The sequence below is a fragment of the Carcharhinus amblyrhynchos genome, unplaced genomic scaffold (assembly GCF_965287045.1).
Source record: "Carcharhinus amblyrhynchos unplaced genomic scaffold, sCarAmb.v2.hapA chromosome_1108, whole genome shotgun sequence".
NCBI classification, from domain to species: Eukaryota; Metazoa; Chordata; class Chondrichthyes; order Carcharhiniformes; family Carcharhinidae; genus Carcharhinus; species Carcharhinus amblyrhynchos.
In genome coordinates, this window is record NW_027650848.1 from 141 (window position 1) to 14,730 (window position 14,590).

General features: G+C 54.3%; 1 protein-coding gene across 1 annotated transcript in view; it reads right to left on the reverse strand.

Moving 5' to 3' along the window:
- Positions 1-452: 452 nt before the first annotated feature.
- LOC145340525 (neural cell adhesion molecule L1-like) overlaps positions 453-14,590 on the reverse strand; it is a gene marked incomplete at both ends in the record, with an annotated part of 36,902 nt that continues 22,764 nt past the window's right edge. Inside the window, 11 exon segments of the mRNA XM_080184994.1 lie at positions 453-613; positions 2,277-2,438; positions 2,664-2,783; positions 3,753-3,929; positions 5,305-5,427; positions 7,299-7,482; positions 7,881-7,996; positions 8,126-8,348; positions 10,234-10,304; positions 12,033-12,224; positions 13,065-13,172. Coding sequence (XP_080041120.1) covers positions 453-613; positions 2,277-2,438; positions 2,664-2,783; positions 3,753-3,929; positions 5,305-5,427; positions 7,299-7,482; positions 7,881-7,996; positions 8,126-8,348; positions 10,234-10,304; positions 12,033-12,224; positions 13,065-13,172 — 1,637 coding nt within the window.

The window sequence follows — 14,590 nt, forward strand, 5'->3', positions numbered from 1 at the left end:
GGAGCGGAGGGAGAGAGGGAAGGGGAGGGAGGGGCAAGGGGAGGGGAAGGAGGGAGGGGGGAGGGGGAAGGAGGGAGGGGGGAGGGAGAGGGGAGAGGGGAGGAGGGAGAGGGAAGGGGAGGGAGGGAGGAGGGAGAGGGGAGGGAGGGAGGAGGGAGAGGGAAGGGGAGTCGAGGAGAGGGAGGGGGAGGGAGGGGGAAGGGGAGGAGGGAGGGAGGGAGAGGGAAGGGGAGAGGAGAGGAGAGGAGGGGAGGGGAGGGGGGGAGGGAGAGAGAGAGAGGGGGAGGGAGGGAAGGGGAAGGAGGGAGGGGAGAAGGGGAGCGAGGGAGGATGGGAGGGGGGTGTGGAGAGGGAGGAGGGGAGAGGAGAGGGAGGTGAGGGGGCGTGTAAGTGGGGAGGGAGGAAATGGAGATGGTGGGGGGGAGGGAGAGGTTAGGGAGTGGGGGGGGGGCCCTCTGGTCCCCGTCCAGCTTGTTCCTACCTGAGTACTTGCCTCCTTTGTTCCTCTTGATGAAGCAGACAATGAGGAGGATGAGGGTGAGGAGGACGATGGCACTAATTAATCCAATGAACCAGCCCTGGGTGGCGATGCCGTTGTTGATCTCTGTAACAGCTTGTCCGTGGCAGCAACAGGGCAATCAGGGAGAAAGGAAGCACATTCACAACGTCAGCCGTGCCCAGTGTGAAACCACCCCCCCCGCCAAACCACACACACTCGGTTGGGGGGGGGGGGGGGGTAATGTCCCTCACCCTCACCCCCCCCCCCCCACCCCCCTCCAGAGTCACCTCCAACATCCCTCACTCTGCCCCAAGTGACACTCAGTGCACCATCACTCACTCAGAACCCTCTACCACCTCAGGCACCCCACCACACCGCACCCCCCTCAGACACACCCACCCCACACACACACACACACACACACACACACAATGCCATCGCTCTCTCTAGGCGAGCACTGGGAGTATAGCTGGATCGATACGTGTCTGGTTAAGGGATCCTGTGTTTGCGTGGCCCTGTTTGACTCAGTCTAGGCAAAGACTTCATTGTGAGATATTTCTTCTTAGGTACGATTATAGTTAAACACACTAGGCTGTGGGGGTGAACTAACTCGGCTATATAGTTGGAACCAGCTGTGGTATGTCCCTTTATTTCCAATCGCTAACAGCAGTACGCAGAGTGCGAGCAGTCGGCTGCCTTATCTCTGGAGGGGGTGCCAGAGGAACTGACACGGCTGCTTAACTACAAGGGAAAGACCGACTCAATGATGGGATAACCCTCAACTCCCACTTTCCCGCCTTATCCCCGTAACCCCTCCATTCCCTTCCTGATGAAGGATCTGTCTGTCTGAGCCTTGAACTCACTCAGTGACCCAGCCTCTACAGGCCTCTGTGGGAAGGAATTCCACACTCTCACTCCCCTCCGAGAGAAGAAATTCCTCCCTATCTGTGTATCCAGTGGGCGACCCCCTCACTCTGAGATTATTCCCTCTGGTCCCAGAGTCTCCCACAAGGGGAAACAGCCTCTCAGCACCCACCCTGTCACCCCCCCACCCCGCCCCCCCCACCCCCCGCAAGTCTGATGTGTCTCAATGAGGTCACCTCTCATTCTTCTAAACTCCAGTAAGTACAGGCCCAACCTACTCAACCTCAACCTCTCCTCATGAGAAAATTGATCGAGTGAACCTTCTCTGGATTGCCTCTAATGGCAGGATATCCTTCCTTAGATAAACGGACTCAGACAGTTTCCCAATATTCCAGGTGGGGTCTGACCAGTGCCTTGTATATTTTTAGCAAGAATTCTCTATTCTTATATTCCAACCTCTTTGAGATGAAGATAAAATATAACCCCGTGCTGTACCTGTCCTGGGAGTGTTTGATGGGGGACAGTGTAGAGGGAGCTTTACTCTGTATCTAACCCCGTGCTGTACCTGTCCTGGGAGTGTTTGATGGGGGGCAGTGTAGAGGGAGCTTTACTCTGTATCTAACCCCGTGCTGTACCTGTCCTGGGAGTGTTTGATGGGGGGACAGTGTAGAGGGAGCTTTACTCTGTATCTGACCCGTGCTGTACCTGTCCTGGGAGTGTTTGATGGGGGACAGTGTAGAGGGAGCTTTACTCTGTATCTAACCCCGTACTGTACCTGTCCTGGGAGTGTTTGATGGGGACAGTGTAGAGGGAGCTTTACTCTGTATCTAACCCCGTGCTGTACCTGTCCTGGGAGTGTTTGATGGGGACAGTGTAGAGGGAGCTTTACTCTGTATCTAACTCCGGGCTGTACCTGGTCCGACTGTCTCCACCTCCTTGTCCCACACGGTGATGTTTTTGAAGCGTCCGAGTTGCCACAGTTTGATACGATACGGAGTTCCCGGCTGCAGAGCCGGCAGTATGAAGAAATTCTGAGTGGAGTTGACGGGTTTTGTGTCCATCCAATCACCAACACCTAGAGACAGAACACACATCAACACCCCCGAAACAACACTCACCCTCCTACAGTGCACACGTGAGAGTAATCCATAAACACGGGTACGAGTGTGTGTGCGTGCATGTACATGAGTGCACGTGTGAGTGAGTCTGCTGTGTATCAGCGCATGTGTGTGAGACGTGTGAGAGTGTGTGTATGTGTGTGTGTGTGTGTACGCGTGTGTGTGTGTGTTGACCCACTCACCATCTTTCTTGATGTACTGAATGAGGAGCTCTGTGACCCGGTGACCCTCCAGACTGATCCAGCTGAGATTAGCGTGTGTCTCACCCACTGAGCAGCTGATATTCTTCACAACTCTGGGTTCTAGACAGGACAGAGAGTTAACACTTTACCCCCAGGGACAGTATCAGAGAGAGAGAGAACCCCAAAAACACTCTGGCCCGAGGGGGGGATGACAGCCCGGAGATTCTCAGCCTCATTCACCCACGGGCAGTGATGGTTTAACCATTACAGCGCTGGTGGTTTCACTGCCGCTCCCCACTCGTAACCCCGAGGCTCTCCCAGCACCCAGAGGGGTAACACTGAACCGCAGCGCATCCACCTGCCTCCACAGACTGCACATTATATTTACACTCACTGAACAAGGGTCTTTACAGTTGGAAGAAAAACCACAGCAAATATGCACACAGCCACCTCCTGCAGTGCGGCGCTCCCTCGGCACCGACCCTCCCACAGTGCGGCGCTCTTTCTCTCTCGCTCTCTTTTTTTCCTCTCTCACTCTCTCAGAGAGAGAGAATGGAAGAGAGAGAGGGGAAGGGGAGAGAGAGAGAGGGGAAGGAGAGAGAGAGAGAGAGAGGGGAAGGAGAGAGAGAGAGAGAGGGGAAGGAGAGAGAGAGAGAGAGAGGGGAAGGAGAGAGAGAGAGAGAGAGAGGGGAAGGAGAGAGAGAGAGAGAGAGGGGAAGGAGAGAGAGAGAGAGAGAGGGGAAGGAGAGAGGGGAAGGAGAGAGACAGACAGAGAAAGAGAGAGAGACAGACAGAGAGGAGAGAGAGAGAGAGACAGACAGTGACAGAGACAAAGAGAGAGAGACAGAGAGAGAAAGAAAGAGAGAGAGAGACAGACAGAGAGACAGACAGACAGAGAGAGAGACACAGAAAAAGAGAGCCTGAGAGAAGAGAGACTGTGTCACTCCTGGGGATATCTCTCAGGGTAAGTCACTGTCAGTGAGTTATTGCTGCTGTAGTTTCCAGGGGGTGGGGGGGTGACACTCCAACCTGAGGGAGGTGGTTTCCCTCGAGTGTCTCCCCCCTCCAGCGATGCCTCCACTCACTCACCTCCCTCTCGGCTGGTGAAGATCTCTCTGCTGATTGGCCGTCCTCGACCTGCCGATGTCATTGCCGCCACCAGGAACTTGTACACGGAGTGAGGCAGGAGCCGGTGTACGGTGAAGGTGGTTGTGAGGGGTGACGAGATGTTCACTTCTCTCAGGGGGCCACCCTCTGTCCCGTTAACTGTCCGAACACAAACACACACCCAGTGTCACAGGAGGAGGCCATTCAGCCCACTGCTAGCTCTGTCAAAGATCTGCCCACTTAATCCCACTCCCCCCCCCCCCGGTCAATCTCTCCCCACCCTGATCTCTCCCCCAAAGAGTTACAGAATCCCTACAGTGCTGCTGAGGCCATTCAGCCTGTTGGGTTTGCACTGACTCTCTGACAGAGGTCCAACTAACCTGTACATCTCTGGACACTAAGGGACAATTTAGCACGGCCAATCCACCCTCACCTGCACATATTTGGACTGTGGGAGGAAACCGGAGCACCTGGAAGAAACCCACACAGACATGGGGAGAATGTGCAGACTCCACACAGACAGTGACCCAAGCCAGGAATCAAACCTGGGTCCCTTGCGCTGTGAGGCAGCAGTGCTAACCACTGTGTATTTCCCCCCTCCAGTCTCTCTCCCCCTTTCTCAGGGTCAATCTCTCAGGCAGCACCTTCCAGATCACAACTCACCGTCTCAATAAAATTCTCTCCATCTCTCTCCCGCCTCTGGTTCATTTACCAATTCTCTTCAATCTGTGTCTCCCCCTCCCTCACTCTCTGGTTCCCCACCCTCCTGTCGCTGGGAAACACTTTCTCCTCATTCACTCGATCGGGGCCCCCTCGCGATAGTGACTGCCTCGATTCAATCTCCCCCTTAATCTTCTCCACTCCGAGGGGAACGATCCCAGCTTCTCCTCGTCTCTCTCTCTCTCTCCCTCCAACAGAATCTGATGTCCCCTCAACCTCTGGAACCGATCCGGGTGAACCTCCCTCTGCCCCTTCCCCGCTACTGACCAATTCCATCAAGGGTTACAGGGGAGCTGATAGCAATAGCTATTCCACAGTGAGAGGAATCACATTGTTTAGCCAATCAGACAGACATCAAAGGATGTTGGAAGCTTTTAAAATATAATTTATATCAACAATACCCAGGACAGGTACAGCACAGGGTTAGATACAGAGTAAAGCTCCCTCTACACTGTCCCCCCATCAAACACTCCCAGGACAGGTACAGCACGGGGTTAGATACAGAGTAAAGCTCCCTCTACACTGTCCCCATCAAACACTCCCAGGACAGGTACAGCACGGGGTTAGATACAGAGTAAAGCTCCCTCTACACTGTCCCCCCATCAAACACTCCCAGGACAGGTACAGCACAGGGTTAGATACAGAGTAAAGCTCCCTCTACACTGTCCCATCAAACACTCCCAGGACAGGTACAGCACAGGGTTAGATACAGAGTCAAGCTCCCTCTACACTGTCCCCCCCATCAAACACTCCCAGGACAGGTACAGCACGGGGTTAGATACAGGGTGATGTGAGTGTACACTCAGGTACTTACTGAGCTGATACTGCAGTACGTATCCTGTTAGAACACCATTGGGCCGATGGGGGCGGCTCCAGGAGACGATGGCCTCTGTGTCCTTTCGCAGATCCAGACGCAGCAAACCCGGAGGACTGGGAACTGGAGTAGAGAGAGAAGCAGCGAGAGTGACAGAGAGAGAGAGACAGAGAGAGGGTGACAAAGAGAGAGGAGGAAGGGAAGCAGTAGTAAATGCTAAGTAGTGTTGCAGGATGAACTGGAAGAGCGAGCATTGCAGTGAGGAAGAGTTGACTGGGAGCTGGAGACAGAGTGTCCACACTCTCTCACTGAGCTGGGACAGGATATAGCAGCTGGGATGGTGGGGTGGGAGGGGGTTGGGGGGGGCAGATGGGGAGAGTGTCCGCACTCTCACACTGAGCTGGGACAGAACATAAGAAATAGGAGCAGGAGTAGGCCAACTAGCCCTTCGAGCCTGCCCCGCCATTCAATAAGATCATGGCTGATCTGTCGTGGCTCAGTTCCACATTCCTGCCCTCTCCCCATAACCCTTAATTTCCTCTCTTATCAAAAACCCATCAACCCGCGTCTTAAAAATATTTAGCGAGGCAGCCTCCACCACTTCAACGGGCAGAGAATTCCAGAGATTCACCACCCTTTGAGTGAAGAAGTTCCTCCTCAACTCCGTTCTAAACCGCCCCCCCTTTATCTTGAGGCTGTGCCCCCTAGTCCTACTGTCCTTTCTGAGCGGGAAGAGTCTCTCCACCTCTATCCTATCCATCCCATTCATCATCTTATACGTCTCAATGAGATCTCCCCTCATTCTTCTAAACTCTAACGAGTACAAGCCTAGTTTATTCAGCCTCTCCTCATAGCTCAACCCCCTCAACTCCAGCATCAGCCTAGTAAACCTCCTCTGCACTCCCTCCAAGGCCAAAATATCCTTGCGTAAGTACGGCGCCCAAAACTGCACACAGTACTCCAGCTGCGGCCTCACCAATGCCCTATACAGCTGCAGCAAGACCTCCCTACTTTTATATTCAATCCCCCTCGCTATGAAGGCCAGCATCCCATTCGCCTTCCTGACCACCTGTTGCACCTGCAGGCTGGGTTTTTGCGACTCATGCACAAGGACCCCGAGGTCCCTCTGCACCGTCGCCTGCTGCAGTTTTTCGCCACGTAAGTAATAGTCCTTCCTACCATTATTCCTACCAAAGTGGACCACCTCGCACTTGCCAACATTAAATTCCATTTGCCATTTCCTGGACCATTCGCCCAGCCTATCTAGATCCTTCTGCAGACTCTCCACACCCTCCGCACAATTCGCCGTTCCCCCAATCTTGGTGTCATCAGCAAATTTCGACACCCTACACTCGGTTCCCTCCTCCAGATCATCTATATAAATGGTAAAAAGCTGAGGCCCCAGCACCGACCCCTGGGGCACTCCACTAGTCACCAACCGCCAATCCGAATAGCACCCGTTGACCCCCACTCTCTGCCTCCTATTTGACAACCAGTCCTCTATCCACGCTAACACCCTACCCCCAACTCCATGTCCCTCGACCTTCTGCAATAACCTCTTGTGAGGCACTTTGTCAAACGCTTTCTGAAAATCTAGAAAGACCACATCCACCGGTTCTCCTCTATCCACCGCCCTAGACACATCCTCATAGAACTCCAGTAAATTTGTCAGACACGACTTCCCCTTAACGAAACCGTGCTGCGTCTGCTCTATCAAGCAATTCCCCTCAAGATGCCTCGCTATTTCCTCCTTGATGACGGATTCTAACATTTTACCTACAACAGACATTAAACTAACCGGCCTATAATTCCCCGCCTTTTGCCTGCCACCCTTCTTAAACAACGGCGTAACATTAGCCGCTTTCCAATCTTCCGGCACTTCCCCGGAATCCAGTGATGTTTGGAAAAGGGTACGGCAGCTGGGATTGGGGGGGGGGGAATGGGGAGAGTGTCCGCACTCTCACACTGAGCTGGCACAGGGAGAAGGTCCTTACCTCCCTCCTGGGTAGTGAATTGGTGGGGTGGGTGTGTGACGTTAGACTCCCCCTTGCCGTTGAAGACTGTCACCTCCAGGCTGTAGCGAGTGTAGGGTTCGAGTCCCTTCAGCAGCGCATGAGTGCGGTTCCCATGGACAGTCAGGTGGTGTCGTTCTGGGCCTTGCTGTTTCCAGTAAGTGATCTGTACCAAACCGGAGAGACACAGACAGAGAGAGAGGAGTGAGAGAATTCAACTCCCCTCCCACACACATCGCACATCACCATCACCCTCTGTCTGAGGGCTCAGAATAAGCAGCGAGTGGCACAGATACCTGAACAAGCTGCCCAATAGCACAACCCTGTCCATTCCCAAGACTCGCGCGCGCCCGCATGCTCACTCTCGCGCGCGCACACACTCACTCTCGCACGCCCGCATGCTCACTCTCGCGCGCGCACACACTCACTCTCGCGCGCGCACACGCTCACTCTCGCGCACACATGTGAATCAGGGATATGGATAGAGTTGAAGTGGGGGGACAGAGTCACAATGGGGAGAGGCTCGGGGGGACGGAGAGGGGCTGTGAGGGTGCTGGTACCTACATTGTATCCTCTGAGGTGGCCACGGACAGACTCAGCACTGACTGGGCTCCATGTTACTCGGGCTGAAGAGCTGCTGACATTCACCATGTTCACGGCCTCCGGGCTGGACAGGGGGTCTGGAAGAGAGGCGCACAGTTTATAGAAAAGCAGCAGCCTCCGCAACCCCCCCCCCCCCTCCTCCTCGCGGATCCCCTCCCTCCGTGCTGAGGGACACTCCCTCCCTCCACAACACCCTCTTGACTCACAGTCCTCTCCGGAGTAACCGATGACGGTCTGGGGTTCGGGCCCCGCTCCCTCCTGGTTAAAGGCTTGCACCTGGATTTGGTAGGGGACGAAAGTGGGGGTGGAATTGACCAGGTAGGGTGAGCTCTCGACGACCAGCTCCTTCCACTCGCTGTCCTGGCTCAGCTGCCTCCACTTCACAATGTACTGCAGGTTCGGAGCGTTCCAGTCCAGTGGTCTCAGCACCTGAACACAACACAACAGGTCAGGGGCTGACTGCAGATTACACCATTCCACACTCACTCTAACCTCCCATCTCACTCCCAATCACTAGATTCAGGGACAAACCCCCACCGAAGAGAGTCAAACACCCCCAATCGAGACCACCTCACAGCGCGGTGCCAAGGGAGCGCCGCACTGTGGGAGGGTCGGTGCTGAGGGAGCGCCGCACTGTGGGAGGGTCGGTGCTGAGGGAGCGCCGCACTGTGGGAGGGTCGGTGCTGAGGGAGCGCCGCACTGTGGGAGGGTCGGTGCTGAGGGAGCGCCGCACTGTGGGAGGGTCGGTGCCGAGGGAGCGCCGCACTGCGGGAGGGTCGGTGCCGAGGGAGTCCCGCACTGTGGGAGGGTCAGTGCTGAGGGAGTCCCGCACTGCGGGAGGGTCGGTGCCGAGGGAGTCCCGCACTGTGGGAGGGTCGGTGCTGAGGGAGTCCCGCACTGTGGGAGGGTCGGTGCCGAGGGAGCGCCGCACTGCGGGAGGGTCGGTGCCGAGGGAGTCCCCACTGTGGGAGGGTCAGTGCTGAGGGAGCGCCGCACTGTGGGGTGAATATTAAAATCCCAGCAATGCTGAAACATTCTGACAATATTCATGCTGCAATCTCCGCCCATCTCTAACTCAACTCCCTGATTATTTCTTCAGTCTGTCTCTGTGTCTCTCTCTCTGTCCCCCATTATAACATCCTGCTGGTTTTTTTAACCATTAGGTTCGGGTTCGGAGATCGATGTCAGGTTGTCACACCCTCCGGAGATCGCAAACAACACGGAGAATGGGAGCTGCATCCTCCTGACAGACACATTCACAATGTGGAGGGAAACCGTGGGCAGGAATAGATGTGTCTCAGTCTTCACCATCTTACTGGACACAGCTTAGCAAACTCACTCGTACTCTGAAAACTTCACATATTTCAAAACACAGCCCAGGACCCAAACCAAAACCTGTCCACACACACACAGAGTCCCAATGGAGATAGGGAGGGAGTGTAGGGGCTGGAGGAGGTTACAGAGATAGGGAGGGGGTGTAGGGGCTGGAGGGGGGTTACAGTGATAGGGAGGGGGTGTAGGGGGGCTGGAGGAGGTTACAGAGATAGGGAGGGGGTGTAGGGGGTTACAGAGATAGGGAGGGGGTGTAGGGGGGCTGGAGGGGGTTACAGAGATAGGGAGGGGGTGTAGGGGGGCTGGAGGAGGTTACAGAGATAGGGAAGGGGTGTAGGGGGCTGGAGGAGGTTACAGAGATAGGGAGGGGGTGTAGGGGGCTGGAGGAGGTTACAGAGATAGGGAGGGGGTGTAGGGGGGCTGGAGGAGGTTACAGAGATAGGGAGGGGGTGTAGGGGAGCTGGAGGAGGTTACAGAGATAGGGAGGGGGTGTAGGGGGGCTGGAGGAGGTTACAGAGATAGGGAGGGGGTGTAGGGGGGCTGGAGGAGGTTACAGAGATAGGGAGGGGGTGTAGGGGGGCTGGAGGAGGTTACAGAGGATAGGGAGGGGGTGTAGGGGGCTGGAGGAGGTTACAGAGATAGGGAGGGGGTGTAGGGGGCTGGAGGAGGTTACAGAGATAGGGAGGGGGTGTAGGGGGCTGGAGGAGGTTACAGAGATAGGGAGGGGGTGTAGGGGGGCTGGAGGAGGTTACAGAGATAGGGAGGGGGTGTAGGGGGGCTGGAGGAGGTTACAGAGATAGGGAGGGGGTGTAGGTGGGCTGGAGGAGGTTACAGAGATAGGGAGGGGGTGTAGGGGGCTGGAGGAGGTTACAGAGATAGGGAGGGGGTGTAGGGGGGCTGGAGGAGGTTACAGAGATAGGGAGGGGGTGTCTGGGCTGGAGGGGGTTACGGAGATAGGAAGGGGTTGTAGGAGTTGCTGTACCTGCCATGAGATGACCATGTTGTTGGGTTGTGTTCCTTCACCTTTCACTCCTTCCGGATTCTTCTCTGGGGCTGCGAAGTGGGAGATAAAACATCGATTGGACAGGAGCCAGGAACCACAGACCAATTACTCAATAACTTCACCGGCTTCCTGGTGAGCTGAGCCGTCCCGTTGACCAACCCCCCCCAGCCTGTTCCTGCACCGTAGCTATACCCAACACCCCCATGGAGGGAGGTCTCTCCATTCCAGGGGTAGGACGGGGTCCTGGGGGCATTCAGCCCCCTTCCTGCGCTCCTGGAATGGACTGCTCAGGTTCCCCAGCTATTACTGTGTCGAGAGAGATAGGATCAGGAGGAGGTCATGCAACGCAGCCCGTCTGTCTAACCCGCACAGCTTTCAGACTGTCAGAGGAAACCCACGCAGACACAGGGAGAATGTGCAAACTCCACACCGATACAGTGACCCAAGCTGGGAATCGAACCCAGGGTCCCTGGCGCTGTGAGGTAGCAGTGCTGACCCACTGTGTTACTGTACAAAGGGTTGTGAATGTAGCCCCAATCCCATCACACAAACCAGCCTCCCATCCATTGACTCTGTCTACACTTCCCGCTGCCTCGGGGAAAGCAGCCGGTATAATTAAGGACCCCCCCACACCCCGGACATTCTCTCTTCCACCTTCTTCCGTCAGGAAAAAGATACAAAAGTCTGAGGTCACGTACCGACCGACTCAAGAACAGCTCTTCCCTGCTGCTGTCAGACTTTTGAATGGACCTACCTCACATTAAGTTGATCTTTCTCTACACCCTCGCTGTGACTGTAACACTACATTCTGCACTCTCTCCTTTCCTTCCCCCCTATGTACTCTATGAATGGTATGTTTCATCTGTATAGTGCGCAGGAAACAATACTTTTCACTGAATCCCAATACTTTTGTTTTATTCATTTGTGGGACCTGGGCATCATCATTGGGTCAGTATTTATTGCTCATCCCTAGTTGCCCCTCGGAGGGCAGTTTGAGAGTCACCCACATTGCTGTGTCTCTGGAGTCACATGTAGGCCAGACCGGGGTAAGGACGGCAGATTTCCTTCCCTAAAGGAACCAGATGGGTTTTTCCCACAATGGGACATCAGTAGATTCTTAATTCCAGATATTTTTTATTGAATTCAAATTCCACCATCTGCCGTGGTGGGATTCGAACCCGGGTCCCCAGAACATTAGCTGAGTTTCTGGATTAATAACCTTAATGATGGTGGCACAATGGGTTAGCACTGCTGCCTCACAGCGCCAGGGACCCGGGTTCGATTCCCAGTTGGGTCACTGTCTGTGTGGAGTCTGCACATTCTCCCTGTGTCTGCATGGGTTTTCTCCAGGTGCTCAGGTTTCTTCCCACAGTCCACAGATGTACTGGTTAGGTGGATTGGCCATGCTAAATTGTCCCTTAGTGTCCAAAGATGCACAGGTTAGGTGGATTTGCCATGCTAAATTGACCCTTAGTGTAAGGGGATTAGCAGGGTAAATATGTGGGGTTGTGGGGGGGTGGATTGTGGTCGGTGCAGGCTCGATGGGCCAAATGGCCTCCTTTTGCCTGTGGGGAATCTATGATTCTCTGAAATAGCTCCAGGCCACCACCTCCCCCACGTGTGTGGTTAGTGTGTCGATCGAGCGGGGCTGCCTTGTCCTGGATGGTGTCGAGCTTCTCGAGTGTTGTTGGGGCTGTTCTCAACTGACAATAATAAATCAAAACACGCCTCCTCCCTATCCCGCCCGCCCACACCGGCCCCGCTGCCCCTCCACCCACCTGCCCAGGGGGTGATGAAGCGTTCCGTGCCCTCACTGGGGGCACTCATTCCAAAGCGGTTCTTGGCGATGACCCGGAAGCTGTAACTGACGTAGGCCGAGAGCTCCAGTCTGACCTCCTGCACGTCCCCATCCACACGTTTGAGGAGGTGCCACTTCCCTGGTTCAAAAATATTCTCCTCAAACTCGATGAATAAATTCTGGACGCAACGGGGCACAGAAAAGACACGTCAAAAACCAGGGAGAGAAGAGCAGGCAACAGAGAACCCCCACTGCTCGACACGGCACACAGACACAACAGGAGGAGGCCATTTGGCCCTTCAAGCTGCTGCCCCATTCATTTGACCATGGCCGATCATCAAATTCAATATCCTGATCCCACCCCCCCGGGGTATCCCTCGATCCCTTTAGCCCCAACAGCGATATCTAATTTCTTCCTGAAATCACAGTATAGATGATATTCCCAGTGCTGTCCCCCTACAAATCCCACCAACTTTTACAGATGCCCCATAGAAAGCATTCTCTCTGGTTGTATCACAGCTCGGTCTGGGCTCCTGCTCTGCCCAAGACTGCAAGGAACTAAAAAAGGCCATGAACAAAACCCAGTCATCACACAAACCAGCCTCCCATCCATTGACTCTGTCTACACTTCCCGCTGCCTCGGGGGAAAAGCAGCCGGAATAATTAAGGATCCCACACACCCCGGACATTCTCTCTTCCACCTTCTTCCATCGGGAAAAGATACAAAAGTCTGAGGTCCCGTACCGACCGACTCAAGAACAGCTTCTTCCCTGCTGCTGTCAGACTTTTGAATGGACCGACCTCACATTAAGCTGATCTTTCTCTACACCCTCGCTGTGACTGTAACACTACATTCTGCACCCTCTCCTTTCCATCTCTATGAACAGTATACTTTGTCTGTACAGCGCGCAAGAAACAATACTTGTATGTTAATACAGGTGACAATAATAAATCAATTCAAATCAAACCAGTGATCCTGTCCTCGGCACAGAGATTGGGATCTGTCCCGTGTTCCTACCTTGGATGGGACTGTTGTGGTCATTTCCAGGGCTCCAGGACAACTGGACCTCCCTCTCCCCGATCTTCTTCAGCAGCAGATCGAAAGGAGGTTCCGGACGATCTGTCAAATTAAAATCACTCGGCTGTGAGAGACAAAACGAAGAAAGGGAGCGGGAGGAGTGCGAGAAGGAGGTAAAAGCAGAGATAACAAGGCAGAGTGCGTGGCCTGGGTCATTCAGGCAGAGAAGATGGAGAGACCCAACACAGACAGGGGATATAACAGTGAGAGAGACTGAGAATGAGGGAGGGGGACAGGGGAGTAGAGACAACCATGAGGCAATCCGCAATGGTACACCCCACACCCCTCACTGTAACACTCTGATATACCCCACACCCCTCACTGTAACACTCTGATATATCCCACACCCCTCACTGTAACACTCTGATATATCCCACACCCCTCACTGTAACACTCTGATATACCCCACACCCCTCACTGTAACACTCTGATATATCCCACACCCCTCACTGTAACACTCTGATATATCCCACACCCCTCACTGTAACACTGATATACCCCACACCCCTCACTGTAACACTCTGATATACCCCACACCCCTCACTGTAACACTCTGATATACCCCACACCCCTCACTGTAACACTCTGATATACCCCACACCCCTCACTGTAACACTCTCTGATATACCCCACACCCCTCACTGTAACACTCTGATACACCCCACACCCCTCACTGTAACACTCTGATATACCCCACACCCCTCACTGTAACACTCTCTGATATACCCCACACCCCTCACTGTAACACTCTGATATACCCCACCCCCTCACTGTAACACTCTCTGATATACCCCACACCCCTCACTGTAACACTCTGATATACCCCACACCCCTCACTGTAACACTCTGATATCTCCCACACCCCTCACTGTAACACTCTGATATACCCCACACCCCTCACTGTAACACTCTGATATACCCCACACCCCTCACTGTAACACTCTCTGATATACCCCACACCCCTCACTGTAACACTCTCTGATATACCCCACACCCCTCAGTGTAACACTGATATACCCCACACCCCTCACTGTAACACTCTGATATACCCCACACCCCTCACTGTAACACTCTCTGATATACCCCACACCCCTCACTGTAACACTCTGATATACCCCACACCCCTCACTGTAACACTCTGATATACCCCACACCCCTCACTGTAACACTCTGATATATCCCACACCCCTCACTGTAACACTCTGATATATCCCACACCCCTCACTGTAACACTCTGATATATCCCACACCCTCACTGTAACACTCTGATATATCCCACACCCCTCACTGTAACACTCTGATATACCCCACACCCCTCACTGTAACACTCTGATATATCCCACACCCCTCACTGTAACACTCTGATATACCCCACACCCCTCACTGTAACACTCTGATATATCCCACACCCCTCACTGTAACACTCTGATATACCCCACACCCCTCACTGTAACACTCTG